The 17,035-nt window shown below is 44.9% G+C and overlaps 1 protein-coding gene across 9 annotated transcripts in view; it reads left to right on the top strand.

The window, feature by feature from the left end:
• The window catches only part of ARHGEF33 (Rho guanine nucleotide exchange factor 33), an 89,099-nt gene that overhangs the window by 57,669 nt on the left and 14,395 nt on the right, over positions 1 to 17,035 (top strand). For all 9 annotated transcript variants that reach the window (XM_050753319.1, XM_050753328.1, XM_050753327.1 and 6 more), the window contains 7 exons: positions 78 to 207; positions 7,350 to 7,482; positions 9,518 to 9,601; positions 10,725 to 10,808; positions 13,284 to 13,432; positions 14,420 to 14,584; positions 16,162 to 16,966. In XM_050753319.1, the coding sequence (XP_050609276.1) occupies positions 78 to 207; positions 7,350 to 7,482; positions 9,518 to 9,601; positions 10,725 to 10,808; positions 13,284 to 13,432; positions 14,420 to 14,584; positions 16,162 to 16,966 (1,550 nt within the window). The remainder of the gene's footprint in view (positions 1 to 77; positions 208 to 7,349; positions 7,483 to 9,517; positions 9,602 to 10,724; positions 10,809 to 13,283; positions 13,433 to 14,419; positions 14,585 to 16,161; positions 16,967 to 17,035) is intronic.

Here is a 17,035-nt window from a genome sequence, read left to right as displayed (position 1 = left end):
GCTTTTATTGCTTGCATTTAATGGGATTTTAGGAAGAAATGGTTAATATCGAGTCCTTCTTTGGTTTGTTTCTAAAGCTAAAAGACAGACTGTGGCCCTGGAACTGCTTGAATCTGAAAGAAAATATGTCATTAACATCTCTCTGATCTTGAAGATAAAAGCCACATTCCAGGGGTCAGATGGAAAGAGGAATTCCAAAGAGAGAAGGTATCCATGCACTCATTGCCTTTGCTTTTCAAATTGATTAGGATTTAAGGTAAGTGGTTTATTGTTTCCACTTTGGGATTTCTGGGGCCTATAAAGAGTTCCAGAAACAGTCTTTGAAAAGACAAGAGGCAGTGATGGCAGGTGTCTCGGTTCACTTTGTGCTGCTATGAGAGAATATCATAGACTGGATAAGTTATAATGAACCGAAATTTCTTCTCTCACAGTTCTGTAGACTGGGAAGTCTAAGATCGAGGCGCTGGCAGATTCAATCTCTGGTTCCAAGATGGCACTTTGTTGCTGTGTCCTCCAGAGAGGAGGAACATTGCAGCCTCACATGGCAGAAGAGCAGGAGAGAGCAGGAGAACCCACTCCCTCAGGCCCCTTTTGTAGTGGCAATAATCCACTCACAGGGCGGAGCTTTCACGACCTAAACTTAATCCATTCATGGGGCGGAGCTCTCACGACCTCAACGTAATCCATTCACGGGGCGGAGCTCTCACGACCTCAACGTAATCCATTCACGGGGCGGAGCTCTCACGACCTCAACGTAATCCATTCACGGGGCGGAGCTCTCACGACCTCAACGTAATCCATTCACGGGGCGGAGCTCTCACGACCTAAACATAATCCATTCACGGGGCAGAGCTCTCACGACCCAAACACCTACCACAGGCCCCACCTCCCAGGACTGTTGCATTGGGGGTTGTTTCCAGCACATGGATTTTGGGGGACACATTTAGGTCATCGCAACAGGGAACCCCTGGCAAGTCTTAAACTTAGATTTTCATCAAGGTAAGAAAATGATTATAGTCTCCTGGGCCTTCAGTGTCTGTAACATGTCTTTTAAAAACTTAAAGGGGGAACAAATGCTACACTGAGGGAGGCATTGGTCTCTGTTGCCATCTGCATGGAGTCCCCATGGGTCACAGGTCTCTTAGAAGCACAAGAGAGTGAATGGCAAACCGAAGCACTCAGTGGCCATTAGAGAAATGACACAGGGCTGACGTAACTCTGGACCTGGGCCTTATCATTCGTGTGGGTGATCTTGCAGTACTGGGTAAGGCATGGGGGTGTGTGTGTGTGTGTGTGTGTGCTCATAGGATCTGCCACCTGTTGTAACAGCACGCTTTCCCAGTGTCACAACACTCCACCTATATCTGTTCATAGTCTTTAGACTTTTTTCTGTTTCCCTCTCTATTGGGAGAAAGCAGGAAAGAGGAAAGTAAGACTTGGTGAAAAAGATGAATGTAATGAATATATAATAATCCAGAAAAATTGAGGAAAAGGCCAATCCAAAAGAATGGAAAGTCTGGATTATGGACTACTATGGACATATGTGGCATTATTACTTTAAATATTCCATCGGGTAATATACACTGGTGGTTCATAAATTCTGAATCTACCCAGGGAAGCCCTTAATTATATTTTCCTGCTCCTTACCATCCTCCCAAATCTATTTGACTTGGTGGCTGCCAACAATACACTCAAAACACACTGCTGCCCCTCCTACCTAAATGACCGAGTGAGCCACTACTCCCTGACAAACCCACAAGTGGCTTGACTATTTTCAAGAATTATTTTACTACAAAACCGAGGTAAACAAAATACAGAGCAACAAGAACAGAAAGGCTAAGGTGACCCAGCTAAAGCTGTGACCATCTGGACTGGGCCTCACCTCTAAGACGCTGCCCAGATTCTCAGCAGTCCTTCCTTCCCCATCTGGCCCTTCCAATTCCCCCTCCTTGATCCTCCCAGCTGCGCTGCAGGCCTCTGGCAGTCTCTATAGGCTCCAGCTGTCTTGATGTTGCCAAAGACCTACTCAGTTTACGGTAATGAAATCTAAAGGCGGTGTACCCTTTGGTGTGGCTTTGCTTCCACATAGAAGATTCTAAGCCAGCAGCATCTTTTCTTAGTCTGAAAATCTGGGGAGGCGGGGTCAGGCGGGGAAAAGAGAAAGAACTGTTTACTGTGGAAGGGAGTAGTAAGCAGCTGCTCTGCTAGGCACTTGATTTATAACTTCCCGAAATGTTCAGCAGAACCCCGTGACCCCTACCTTACAGATGAAGGAACTAAAGCCCAGAGAAGCTTAAAGCTGTGGAGCCAATGAGTGCCGGGATTCAAACGCAGGCCTGCCGGACCCTGTATTGTGTGCTCTTGTACATCATACCACTTCCCCAAGGCCACCGCCTTAACAGCAGTATATAAAGTTTCTCAGAGAGCCAGAAGCATAGAGTTGTCTCTTCCTATTTCAAAACTCAGTTCTCCCTCTTGCACAGCCTGGAAGTGTTCACTTCAGATCTCAGTTGATTTGTTAAGTAGGACTGCTAGATATGTTTGTCTAGCCCTTGTTGCAAGCCTCCAGCAGGCGGGAGGTCGTAGGGGAGAGACCAGACCCTGCAGAAGATTTGGGTAGATAAAAGAGAGGGCCCTTGTTGACTTGCTGCCACTTCCTATTTTTCTAAGATGTTCTCTTATGACCCATCACTGGGAGGAAAGAGTAGATCTCTCCCTCAAATTCTACAAGATTAAAAAATTAAAGCTATCATACAATCCTCTATGAAAGTGAGATCGTAGTTACTTCAAGACACCTGCAATAATGCTATTCATGGTAGTTATTTGCTAGGCTAACCCTCTTTTTTCTTTGCATGGACCAAGCAGAGAAAAGCTTCAACCCCACACTCTTTGTTAGTACTGAATATGAAGTCTCTGGTTCTGAGCTTGGTGGTGCTGCCATTTTTCTATTTTAGGGTTAGATTTTCATTATTCTCCTCCACTCATTATCTTTCTTCTTTTTTAAAAGCTTTTCTGAAACCTTTGTGTGTACTTTCTTTCTTTCTTTATTTTTTTGAGACAGGATCTCACTCTGTTGCCCAGGCTGGAGTACAGTGGTGTGAACTCGGCTCACTGTAACCTCCTCTTTCCGGGTTCAAGTGATTCTCCTGCCTCAGCCTCCTGAGTAGCTGAGATTACAGGCACACACCACCATGCCCAGGTCATTTTTATATTTTTAGTAGAGACGAGGTTTCGCCATTTTGGTCAGGCTGGTCTCAAACTCCTGACCTCAAGTGATCTGTCCACCTCGGCCTCTCAAAGTGCTGGGATTACAGGTGTGAGCCACTGTGCCTAGCCTCTGTGTGTACTTTAAATAAACCAGCTGAAGGAAATGCAAAGCAGAATGAGATTGTTCCTTTTCTCTACTGGCATTTTTCTCCATGCAAAGATGAAAAGAAGTATATTAACATTTACTAATTTTCCCATCACAAGCCACAAGCCTTCAGCATTTTACCCCAATTGGAAAGTAACCTGGGATGCAAATAACCCCCACTGCAAGTACAACTTGACACTCAAGCCTGAGGTGGCCACATCTTCTCCAACCTATTAAATAAAACCTTAGGTTTTTCCTAAAACAAAGTGAGTCACTCAAGAGCTTCCTCAGCCTGTTTGAAGCCAGCCCTGCCCCTGGCTGAAAGGGCTGGAAGTTGCAGGGGCACATGCTGCTGGCTAAAACCTGGGCAGAACTTGAGGGCTATGGTTCATTTGTTTGTTTTGTTTAGAGACAGGGTCTCTGTCTGTCGCCCAGGCTGGAGAAGGGTGCAGCGGCCCAATCACAGCTCACTGCAGCCTCAAACCTCTGGGCTCAAGTGATCCTCCTGCCTCAGCATCCCCAGCTGGGATTACAGGCATGAGCCACCATGCCCAGCTAATTTTTCAGTTTATTATAAAGACGGTGTCTCACTCTGTTGCCCAGGCTGTCATTTGTCGAAGGATCACAGAAGTTGGAGCTCTGGGCTTTTTTGACTCTGACTCACCTAGTTAGAGTCACAGCCTCAGGATCACAGTTCTGTCTGAACACTTACGGAAGGGGCAGTGATCAGCTCAGCAGGATTGTCGATTAGCCTTGTAAACTAAACTCCAGTGCTATGTCCACCAAGAGCACAACAAGCTTCGTGCTACAGATCACCACCAGGTGGCACACGTTTAATGACCATGCCCCTCCAAGGTGGCGGGAACCTGCTACTGCCAAGCTCAGGAGTTATTTTGGCCTCATTCTGGGCTGGCAAAAGCTAAGTTATTAACCTGAAACTGTAACTGGATTTTTCTTTCTTGCTTTTAGTGTATTTCCCTCATTGATTAAGTACTATGTTGTTAGGAGATAAAAACTTTAAAGACTTTAGAAATGATAAACTACTCATGTTGCCATAATTTCATCCCCAGTAAGGAATAGAAAGAAAAAAAAAAAAAGCTGAGCCTTGAATACTTTGTCTTCATGAAAAAGTTGCTTCTGGGCGTCAGGTCTGGCGCCAGGCAAAAGAGTGAAACAGGTGAAGTGTGGCTGGACTTCTTGCCATCTTTCTCCCTTTGCTCTCTGTCTTCTGATTTCACACTCCTCCCTAATTTCAAATAATACCCTTTTTAAATTTGTTTAAAAGGTTTAAAGCCCCTTTTCAATATTTCATACAGAACCCACTATAGGTCATTGTTTTTCATGTAATTTTATGTGCTTCCACCGTACTTGATGGGGGCCTTAGCCTTCTCCGACCCTACCCTGAAATCTCAAACGATCATCCCGGTGGGCAGTCCAGGAGGAGATTGGTACCAGCTCTGCCATTCTCCAAGTACACTGACCACAGTGTAGCAGAATGCAGCTCTCTAGAAAGAAAGGGAGAAGGAAGGAAGAAAGGGAAGCAGAGAGGGAGGGAGGGAGAGAAGAAGGGATGAAGAAAGGGAGGGAGGTGAATGAAGGAAAGAAAAAGGAAATCAATAATCCAAGACATATTATCTACATATATGGACAATTCATCACAAAGTCAGATCTTCCCATGGTGCCCTAATATCTTCCAGGGTCACACCAGGACTATTACACAAAGTCATTTACAACCACTGGGTAGGAAGAAATCTTTTGCACCTAGATCTTTGGCTGGTGCAGCATTTTACTCTTTCAGTACAATCAGTTGTGCTTTTCTCCATCAGGTTTATAGTCTTCTCCCAGTCAGTATATCTCCTAGCCACCCCTCCAAATTCCTCTCTGATCTGGACAGGGATTTCTTTGATCTCCTAAGCCCACTGTTCCATTGTAAGTGCTCAGGTCAGGAGGCCTCTCCTCCTTTGCACATGTGGGGGCTCCAGGCACAGGAGGTGGAGGGAGTGGAAGATGGGAGTGGAAGGCTTCCTCGTATCCATTCACTGGGGTCTAGGTACCCTATTCTCATGTTTGTGTGTCTCCTCTGAGCTACAGTCACAGGGGTCACTTTGCTTGGCTTGGAAATGAGTTGGAAAAAACCTTTCAATCTGGCATCCTTCCTATTGTTCCAACAAAGGTTTGCTTCTTGGGAAAGCACCCCAGTTGTCCAGCAGTTTACTCTCATTTGACCATTGGGAAATATTCAAGTAAGTTCAGAACAACCAGACCATCTCTTTCCTGTTTGTTAAACTTGCGGTGCTGAAAGCATAAAGGAACCTACCTTAAATCACCAAGTTAGAGCTCCAATCCTTGCTGTAACCCAGAAAAACTCTGCTTCTTTTTGTTTTTTTCTTCCTCTTTCCTATAGGCCTCTAATCACCTCACTCTTACCCAGCTAGTCCCCCTTCCTCTTCCTCCCATGATTCTCTATCTCTCCTCTCCACCCCACCCTTCTCTGACATCTCCCTTCTTCCCTTCATCACTTCTGAAAAAAAAAAAAAAGAAAAAAAAAGGAGGTACATTGCAAGATGGAGGAGAGAGGGATGGAAAGATAGGAAAGGTGCTTTGTAAAATTCAGGGAGTAGCAGGCCAGGCCTGGTCAGTAGCTGTGTTAGGCTGTTTTCACATTGCTATAAAGAATACCTGAGACTGGGTAATTTATAAAGTAAAGAGGTTTAATTGGATCATGGTTCTGCAGGCTGTACAGGAAGCATGATGCTGGCATCTGCTCAGCCTCTGGGGAGGCCTCAGGAAACTTACAATCATGGTGGAAAGCGAAGGGGAAGCAGGCATGTCACATGGCCAGAGCAGGAGCAAGACAGAGAGACGGGAGGCACTAAACACTTTTAAACAGCCAGATTTCATGAGAACTCACTCACTATCACTATCACTTGGTAGGACAGTACCAAAAGGGATGGTGCTAAACCATTCATGAGAAATTCTCCCTCATGATACAATCACCTCTCACCAAGCCCCACTTCCAACACCGGGGATTACATTTCAGTATGAGAGTTGGGCGGGGACACACATCGAAACTGTATTAATAGCCTACTCAGACAAGACTCTGTCCTGGCCCCGTATTCCTCTTAGAAATTGAAGAAAAGGAAAAAAGAAACCCTCTCGTACCCTACAACTCCCTGAGCTTTTTAGTTGCCAACTTTAAACAAATTTTCCTACTTACCTAAATAGCAGTCTCCTACTGGTAACTGAGAATAGTCACATAGATGCCACCTGAGTGCTGCATCTACAACACTAATTAGAATAGACTATTTTGCACATCAAATAGGAATAGCTCTAAAACATGGAAAAAGGTATCCATTAGAATTTCCACTGAGTGTCACTTAAATGAGCATGTAAAAAGGTCTTTCAAGTGATGTGCTCTTTATTTATTTGTATTTTATTTATTTATTTATTTATTTATTTATTTATTTATTTTGAGACAGAGTCTCGCTTTGTCACCCAGGCTGGGGTGAAGTGGCGTGATCTCAGCTCACTGCAACCTGTACCTCCCGGATTCAAGTGATTCTCCTGCCTTAGCCTCCCAAGTAACTGGAATTACAGGTGCATGCCACCATGCCCAGCTAATTTTTGTATTTTTAGTAGAGACAGGTTTTGCCATGTTGGCCAGGCTGGTCTCAAACTCCTGACCTCAGGTGATCTGCCCAACTCCCAAAGTGCTGGGATTACAGGTGTGGCATGCCAGGCCTCTTTATTAGTTCAATACACATTTGTATAGAAGCCATTAGTAAAGGGTTTTTTTGTTTTGTTTTGTTTTGTTTTTTTGTAGTCAGGATATCTGCTATTAGGTGTGCAATGAAAAACTTTTAAAAATCCTAAATGCAGGCCTGTGACTCAGAGTATGTTGGATGGCCGGGAGAATGGGCCCTGCTGCATGTATTTTTGTAGGGTCCTTTCTTCTCCACACCTGGTTTGTGTGATTCCGTCTCTATTCTGTTTCAAGCCTCTTCCCTGGCTCTTTACGGTATCTCGTCCAGCAGCACCTGGATCTGCTTCACGCACTGCAGGAAAGGGTCCTGAAGTGGCCACGCCAAGGCGTTCTTGGAGATTTATTCCTTAAGTTAACAAATGATGAGGTAAGGTTTTTTCCACCCCTTCATACATTTTACTTATATGGATTTGTGTCTCATTTGTCTACTTCTCTTAATAGAGAATCTAGAAGCAATGAATTTCAGAGCTAGAAGAAACACTGAGATCTAGTCTAACTTTCTCATTCTACATACAGATCATGGAATGATTCAGAGAGATATAAAAGCCTTGCTGAAATCACCCCGCTAGCTAGGTAGTTGGAGATGAGTGACTTTCAGAACCCTAGGTTAGGTCTTCTGACTTCTAGTTCAAAACTTTCCACTGTACTATAACTGCCTCCGTCGAGTATGCATGTGGATGTGTGTATGTATTGTGTGTGTGTTTGTGTTTATATAAATGTATGTATATATATTTGTGGGCTGGGTGTAGTGGCTCATGCCTGTAATCCCAACACTTTGGGAGGCTGAGGCAGGGGAATTGTTTGAACCCAGGACTTCAAAACTAGCCTGAGCAATACAGCAAGACCCTGTCTCTATTAAATTAAAAAAAGAAAAAATGTATATGTACATTAAAACATGTATATATATGCATGTGTATATATATACACACACATATATGTACATATATATACATGAAATATATACACACACATGCATATATATACATATGAGAGTTTGTTTATACATGTGTATTTTCACACACAATTTTCATTCCTTGGGGTTTTTTTTTTAAATGTGATGGGTGGCTATTATCTTGAATTTTGCAATCTCTATAATATCCTATAAAGGAAACATGATCCAAGCCAGAGGCTGCAAACTCAAATGCCTACAGGGCCAGACAGTGGCATCAATGAGTGAAGTGAACACAGTATGGACTGGTGTGAAGTGTGAGCTGCAGTGGAGCAGCTATGTTGTTTTACAAGGAATAGCTACTTAGCTTTGTCCAATCATTATGCAGGAAAAAAGGACTAGAGTTGCCAGAGCTTCTGATATTTTAAGAAAAGCTGGAAATCCAGAGTTTTGTGGGAAATTTTCTTATTTTTAAAAGATTGTGTGGGCTAATTAAAATTGGTCTGCAAGCCAGACTTTGCCTGAAATCAATTTTTGTGTATCAATTATTCTCATCTGTGGGTAACAATACAAAGTTTACAAATTATTTTCTTCTATAGACTAGAGTGGATATAATGTACTAATATCCTCTAATATCACTTTTACTTACTTGTGTTCAGTATTCTTCCTTTTGCTGAGAATTATTATAACTTTATAAGCTGAGAATGATTTTCCTAAGGGGATAATGCATAGATAAATATGCAATTAGTGGAAATATGCAATTACTAGAAAATGTTGTGAACTACTGATCTGGATGATATGAAGCGGGATGGGCAGAGTCCCTCATCTGGATGTAGATGATTGACTGAAATGAAATTAATTACAAAAATAAAATATATGTTTTTATTGTTAAATGACTAAAAAAATACATTTTCAACTTACATGAACCTCCCTCCTCCCTTGGTTTATTATTTCACTTTCTCTCATTAGGGAGGAGATGCTGAGTTTTGATTCCAAAACAGTAGGGATGTTTACCTTAAAACCAAAATTTTTTTTTAAGATACTTTTTTTTCTTTTTTTTTTTTTTTAAGACAGAGTCTCGCTCTGTCCCCCAGGCTGGAGTGCAGTGGCGCAATCTCGGCTCACTGCAAGGTCTGCCTCCCCGGTTCTAGCAATTCTCCTGCCTCAGCCTCCCAAGTAGCTGAGATTACAGGCACCCGCCATCATGCCCGGCTAATTTTTTGTATTTTAGCAGAGACGGGGTTTCACCATGTTGCCCAGGCTGGTCTCAAACTCCTGAGCTCAGGCAATCCACCCGCCTTGGCCTCCCAAAGTGCTAGGATTACAGGAGTGAGCCACTGTACCCGGTCTAAGATAAATTTTTTAAAGCCTCAAAATATATAAAATAAAGAACATATTAAATGAATAAGATAATCTCTGCAAAGTACTCTTCTTTTACATATATGACTCTATGAAAATATTATAGATCCTGTTTTCAGGTTCTTACCATGCATTTTTTATGTTTGTTTTAAAGAATAATTTCTTGGATTATTATGTTGCCTACCTAAGGGACCTGCCTGAGTGCATCTCATTGGTTCATGTTGTAGTCCTGAAAGAGGTGAGTTAACACCATGTATATGCTATCCTTCATCTGCACGTGGTATCATATGATGTTGCTCATCCATGCAGTCAATACAGCACATGCACTCTGCTTTCTAGGCTGGGGAATGGCCCGAACACAGCCACTAATACTACTACCTGGCGTTAAAGGAACTCACTTGTGGATCAGTGCCATTGTGTTGGTCCTCTCCCTGCCTTACTGACCCTCTGTTCCATTCCGTTGGAACTATAGACAAACTATAGTTCTATAATGGGCGTTCTATGCAGAGATCTCCAGGCTGCAGCTCACCTGCTGTATGTGGCGGGTTTTTTTCAGTCTCAGAAGAGGTGAATCCGAATATTAAACTTCAGTCATCCTTTGTCGGTTTATAAGATCATAAGGTGGCTCTAGTCATGTTGCTTGAAGTATTGCTACTGCAATGATGCATTAGGTGCTCAGTAAGCACATATACATGTATAACAGCTTAGTTATTTCAGATCAATAGGAACAAACAGTATCAGAAGCCCCAACACTAAGAGTTAATCAAATTTCACAAGAGATGAGAGGCTCTGTCTTATTAAGTTTCTACTTCAACCCCCCACTACTCCCATCCCAGTATAATGCCTACCATGTTAGCTTTCAGCAAATACCTGGGAAAGAGAAGAGAGAGAAAAGGAAGGGACACGGAGAAAGTACAGCATGTTTTCTGCAGCTAGCTGACTAGTTTCTAATGACACTCCCTTTTCCACTCTTCTGAGGCACCAAGTCTCCCTTAGAGCCTATTACTACACCATTGTCATGATTACTTGCTGGAGAGTCTTAATGAATTAATTCAACTCAAATAGAGGTTATTGAGTGCCAGCTTCTGTCTGCAACTGCGCTGAGTGGAAGGAGAGGGTAGTTTGGAAATTTGGGTGGATTCAAAAGAAATATATGATATGCTCCCTATGGGAGAAGAGCTGTCTCCTAGGGCATGTCCCTGAACATGTGGCCTCTCCCATGAGAGGTCAATGCTCTGTGACAATCTCCGGGAAGAAAATGCTCCGGGAGGAAACCCTTCCTACTCTGGTGGGACCGACTCAGGTTCTGCTGCCACAGATGGAGGAACACTGAAGAGTGACCTGACCTTTTTTTCATTCAGGGTGATGAAGAGATTAAATCTGACATCTACACGTTGTTTTTTCACATAGTCCAGCGCATCCCTGAATATCTGATACATCTGCAGGTAGGCATGGGTGGGAAAGCCACCAAACTGATTTGCATGCTAAATAATTATTGGTTTTGGCTCCCAACTGAGAAATACTGTAAAGCCTCAAGAATCATTAATATTTCTAAGAAGCGTTTACTTCGATTGCTATGATTACCCCATAACCCATGATACCCTGTGGTATGAGCTAAAATCTCTCTCTCTCTTTTTTTTTTTTTTTCTTTTGAGACAGAGTCTTGCTGTGTTACCCAGGCTGGAGTACAGTGGTGCGATCTTGGCTCACTGCAACCTCTGCCTCCTGGGTTCAAGCGACTCTTCTGCTTCAGCCTCCTGAGTAGCTGGGACTACAGGCATGTGCCACCATGCCCAGCTAATTTTTGTATTTTTAGTAGAGATGGGGTTTCACCATGTTGGCCATGCTGGTCTTGAACTCCTGACCTCAAGTGATTCACTCGCCTCAGCCTCCCAAAGTGGTGGGATTACAGGTGTGAGCCACTGCACCCAGCCTAAAATCTTTATTTCTAAAAATGTTCAGCTCATTATGCTTACCTCTGAAGTTCTGTCTTTACTTACCAGCAACTTCCACCTCAGCTGATCCAGGACATTTCTATAACCACTCCTGCTAGATTCTAAGCACTTCATTCAGTTCTTTCCATTTTGGTTTTACAGCTATCTAAATGCCACCACCTGACATCTAAATATCCATCTAATCTGCTCACTTAACTGCTATCCTGACTACTTTCTTTTGGCATGGGTCCAAGGTTCTACCATGCCACGTTTAAGCTTTATGTCACAGAAAAGGCATGAAGATGATGAGCTGATGTCTTCACACCATTTTCCTGCAGGGCTTGTGATATCCTGGAGGAAGAAGAATTGAAAGAGAGGCTCACTAACCCCCACCAGATCCTCTTCTTCCCACCACCCACCTGTTCTGGTTTAATTGCTGACTGATCTTCTTAAGTAATGAAAGCATCTTAGAAATGCTTGGGACTAATCTCAGGTAGAAGTAGTCCAGTAGTCCAGTAGTCCAGTATCAAAGTATCAAAATTGAAAAGACTTTTTTTTTTTTTTTTTTTTTTTTTTGAGACAGGGTCTGGCTCTGTTGCCCAGGTTGGAGTGCAGTGGTGTGATCTTGGCTTGATCTTGGCTCACTGCATCCTCAACTTCCCAGGCTCAAGCAATGCTCCCACCTCGGCCTCCTGAGTAGCTGAGACTATAGGCACTTGCCATTATGCCTGACTTACTTTTGTATTTTTTTTTTTCTTTGAGACGGAGTCTTGCTCTGTTGCCCAGGCTGGAGTGCAGTGGTGTAATCTTGGCTCACTGCAAGCTCCGCCTCCCAGGTTCACGCCATTTCCCTGCCTCAGCCTCCCAAGTAGCTGGGACTACAGGCGCCCACCACCACACCTGGCTAATTTTATATTTTTAGTGGGGACGGGGTTTCACCGTGTTAGCCAGGATGGCCTCGATCTCCTGACCTCGTGATCTGCCCACCTTGGTCTCCCAAAGTGCTGGGATTACAGGTGTGAGCCACCACCCGTGCCCTGAAAAGACTTTCAATTGTATATAGCTTTAGATCCTAAAAGCATTTTCTCACAATAATGATCTTATTTAATCTTTTCAACAATCCCATGAATTAGGTATTATTGTTGTCACATTTTACATGAGAAAATGCAGGGCCAAAAAAGTTAACAATTTACCCAAGTTAACACACCTAGTAGGTAAAAAAAACTAGGACTGAAACCCAGGTTTTGCAAATAGTAGAATATGGCAAACAAGACCTGGTTCTACTCTCTGACTTGAGTTCAAACCTTGCCTCCATTATTTACTAGATGTGTAACCTGATGAAGATCATTTACCTTCTTTGTACCTCAATTTCCTTATTTGTTAAATGGAGTTTATAATAGTACCTATTTAAGCAGGTTGAGGTAAAAATTAAATGAGATAGTATACGTAAAGGGCTTACTACCTGGCGATAGGAAGTACTAGATACATTTTAGCTTTCCCAAATACCAGTCACATGCATGTTCCACTACAGCACAGCGGGGAATGTACAGCGGGGAATGTAACAGGAGGGGCCACCAGGCTTGATCATAAACATCCCCCTCCCTCGCTTGCCTTGATGCCTGACGTTGTCAACATTGGTCTGGCTCTTTTGAGTTAAGGCACTGCTTATAGACAGTAATTGTTAGAATGCCGCTATTACTTCAGAGGTCTAATTAGGAGATGCTTCTGACTTTTCAGATGAAATTATTTTATGCTCACATTCAACTCAAACAGGTCCGATAGTAACTTATTTTCCCTTGGTATGATAGAAAGCAGCCAGTGTATGGTCATACTTTCAGCGTATAATTAGGTGGGCCATGTGTATTGTTCGTTGTTTTGATTAAATGGCTATCAATCTCCCACAATAGATCAAGGTAAGGTGCAGAAGAGACAAAACAAATTTTCTTGCTAATTATGCAATGCTGCTTCCTTTTCCCCTCCATCCAGAACGTCCTGAAGTTCACAGAGCAGGAGCACCCTGACTATTATCTACTACTGGTGTGTGTCCAGCGCCTCCGAGTATTTATCTCACACTACACCCTGCTGTTTCAGTGCAATGAAGATTTGCTTATTCAGAAACGGAAAAAGCTCAAGAAGTAAGGTTCTGATGGTGCGGTCTAGAGGGTCAAAGACCAGTTACTCTGGGTGTCTTTCACAAGTAACCACGTTGTGTGTTAAGTAGCTGAAATGCAGTGGTGGGAGGTAGAAGGGAAGAGAGAAGGGAAGAGAAAGAGCTAGTCAGACTGGCTACAGGAGCAAGTCACTGACTACCCGGTGGAAATTATTTTAGCAGAGTAACACTTCACACTACTGCTTACATAGACCCACTCTCATCCCATGTTGCTAACCACCTCAAAAATAGCTCAACGACTCTAAACTTGCCTGGTTCAAAATTGCAGTTAAAAGGCCACAACATAGTTTTCTTTATCAGTTCAACAAGTATTTATTGAGCACCTATTGTGTGTCAGGCACTGTTCCATGCACTGAATATACTGAAAGGAACAAAACGGCCCCAACCAAATCTTTGCCATGTGGAGCTTCCTTTTTAGAGTTGGACAGTGAACAAATAAATAAGATGGTGATATGTGATATGGACAAAAATAAAGCAAATAAGGGAGAGGAATTTCGAATAGGTTTTATATTAGGGAGAAATAGGAAGGGTTTATTAGGGAGAATCTGAGCTTCGGAGGGAACAGAAGCAGCCCACAGCACAGCTTCCTAATGACTTGGATTTCCTTCAATTTCATCCCAACTCCTGTGGAGGAAAACAGAATCATTTCTGTGGAAGCTTCAGACCAGAAAAAGATGCTGTCTCCCAAGCCAGGGCTCCTGTGATGGAAGATGTCTCTCCATACCCCCAACCCCTTCCCCCAAGTTCTTTTCAGCCAGTGAATCAGCTTCCCTACTCTTGCCAGCTTGCACCCTATTAAGCAAAGCAACTTAGTTTGCAAAGGCCCCTGGAGATAGACACCTTCACAGCAAACTTTATCTGAGACATCTCTCCATGTTTTTTGGCATAATCTGTGTTCAGAGAGCCAGTTTGCCACCGTACAACCTGAGAACCGTTACTTCCATTCTGTTAGGTCATCCATGGCGAAGCTGTACAAAGGGCTGGCTTCCCAGTGTGCCAATGCCGGGCAAGATGCTTCCCCCACTGCAGGTCCTGAGGTTGTCCGTGACACCGGGATCCACTCAGAAGAGATGCTGCAACCCTACCCTTCTGCTCCCAGTTCTGGCCCTGCTGTCACGTAAGCACCTGTTGCTGTGGGAAGGTTAAGGTCAATGCCTTTGGGACCCAGCCAGTCTGTGTGGGTTAGCAGGGCAGCCTAGATTCCACCGTCCCCTTTCCCTGTCAGGCCTATATGTGCCAGCCAAGCAGACAACCCAATGCTTGGGTCCCAGAGGAAGGCACTAATGTTAAGGGACAGGTGTAGAAAGTGGGAAGAGAGGCAGAAAGTAGATATTTATTTCATGGATCACTTCAACTCTTGAGGCAGTTATGAAACTTCATCTTTGAAATGTAACAAATAGAGTCAAAATATGAAACCCCTGGAGATTATACCCAGATTGAACAATATGGCTGCCACTGCACTCTGCGTATGGAAAATAAAACCCCCAATCTTTCTTCCAAGTTAAAAGAGAATTCAAATGAGGTCAATATTTTGTCTCACTCTTGCACATGTTAACGTGAGACCTAATTTTCATTTTAAGACCACTAGAGTAAAATATTGGTTTTAGCATTTATATTTGCGTTTCTTTTTTTTTTTTTTTTTTGGTACTGAAGTACAATGGCATGATCTCAGCTCACTGCAACCTCCACCTTCCAGGTTCAAGGGATTCTCCTGCCTCAGCCTACCGACTAGCTGGGATTACAGGCACGTGCCACCATGCCCGGCTAATTTTTGTAGTTTTAGTAGAGACGGGGTTTTACCATATTGGCCAGGCTGGTCTCGAACTGCTGACCTCAGGTGATCCGTCTGCCTCGGCCTCCCAAAGTCTTTGTGCATTTTTGTGGTAGAATTAAAATATGAATACATAAACTAGCAGAATAACCACTTCTGGTCAGTGTCCATTTACATCTGTCAATGTAAGTCCAGCACAACTGGACATCCCATCTGCTGGTACCCTATCCTAGTTTGTAAACTGTGTAAATTATCCATTACCCATGACTCCAAAACCAAAAACCCTCCATGAAATTGGGCACATCGAGTGACAGCTTTTTTTTACATATTGGTAATTCTTTGTGGGTGGAAGTTTGAGATGAATTATATAGCATGCTTTACAGTGACAACGAATATTTTTAAAATTTTATTATGAAAATTTCAAATTTACATAGAAGAGTACAGTGAACTCCATATGCCCTCATTCAGAAGTTATCAAGATCATGCCACGTTTACTTTATCTAGGAACGTAATTTGTTTCTGAGTGTGAAGATCCACAAGTCGAACAAAAGTTGAGTTTCCATTATTTTGGATGACTCTGCTAGGGCAAGCAAGGGAGAGAATAGAGTTGAAGGTGTGCCTTGGAGCACCGCGGGTGGTGAGGAGGGTCAGGGCTTCCACGCGGGGTGATGCCCGTCCCTGGCCCGCAGGCCATTTCCCAGAAGCTCAGACAATACCTTCGGGTCTCCGCTCGACGGACTGCCTTGTCCACTCTCCGCCTGGGGACGGGGGTTCGTGGGAGCGCCTTAGTGGAAGTTTGTGGAGCTTGGGACGTGGCATGCGCAGGCGCCTGGGAGGGCGGCCAGGAGGGCCGCGGGCAGGCGAGAGGCCTGCACTAACCCGCCGTCAGCACACCTCTTTTGTACTCTGTTTCCCCCCTAAAGCCATCTGATGCCCCCAGTGAAGAAAAGTCAACAGCAGCAAAGCCTGATGGAGAGCATGCAGCCCGGGAAGCCCAGTGACTGGGAGCTGGAGGGCAGGAAGCACGAGCGTCCCGAGAGCCTTCTGGCACCGACGCAGTTCTGCGCGGCCGAGCAGGACGTGAAGGCGCTGGCCGGGCCCCTGCAGGCCATCCCGGAGATGGACTTCGAGCCCTCTCCGGCCGAGCCGCTGGGCAACGTAGAGCGCTCCCTGCGCGCCCCGGCCGAGCTCCTGCCCGATGCCCGCGGCTTCGTGCCCGCGGCCTACGAAGAGTTCGAGTACGGCGGCGAGATCTTCGCGCTGCCCGCGCCCTACGACGAGGAGCCGTTCCAGGCTCCGGCCCTCTTCGAGAACTGCTCGCCCGCCTCCTCCGAGTCCAGCCTGGACATCTGCTTCCTGCGGCCCGTCAGCTTCGCCATGGAGGCCGAGCGGCCGGAGCACCCGCTGCAGCCTCTGCCCAAGAGCGCCACGTCGCCGGCGGGCAGCAGCAGCGCCTACAAGCTGGAGGCGGCGGCGCAGGCGCAGGCGCATGGCAAGGCCAAGCCGCTGAGCCGCTCTCTCAAGGAGTTTCCGCGTGCACCGCCCGCCGACGGCGTGGCCCCGCGCCTCTACAGCACGCGCAGCAGCAGCGGCGGCCGCGCGCCCATCAAGGCGGAGCGCGCCGCGCAGCCGCACGGCCCGGCTGCTGCCGCTGTAGCCGCTCGCGGCGCGCCCCGGACCTTCTTCCCCCAACAGAGGTCCCAAAGCGAAAAACAGACCTATTTGGAAGTAAGGAGGGTAAAGTAAAACCGAATCGAAACCCACAGCGTCGACGACCCCAAGTCTAGATCTGCAGGA

Source organism: Macaca thibetana, chromosome 13 (genome assembly GCF_024542745.1).
Source record: "Macaca thibetana thibetana isolate TM-01 chromosome 13, ASM2454274v1, whole genome shotgun sequence".
Taxonomy (NCBI): domain Eukaryota; kingdom Metazoa; phylum Chordata; class Mammalia; order Primates; family Cercopithecidae; genus Macaca; species Macaca thibetana.
Note: the sequence above shows the minus strand (reverse complement) of the source record. Positions and strands in the feature narration are given on the sequence as shown.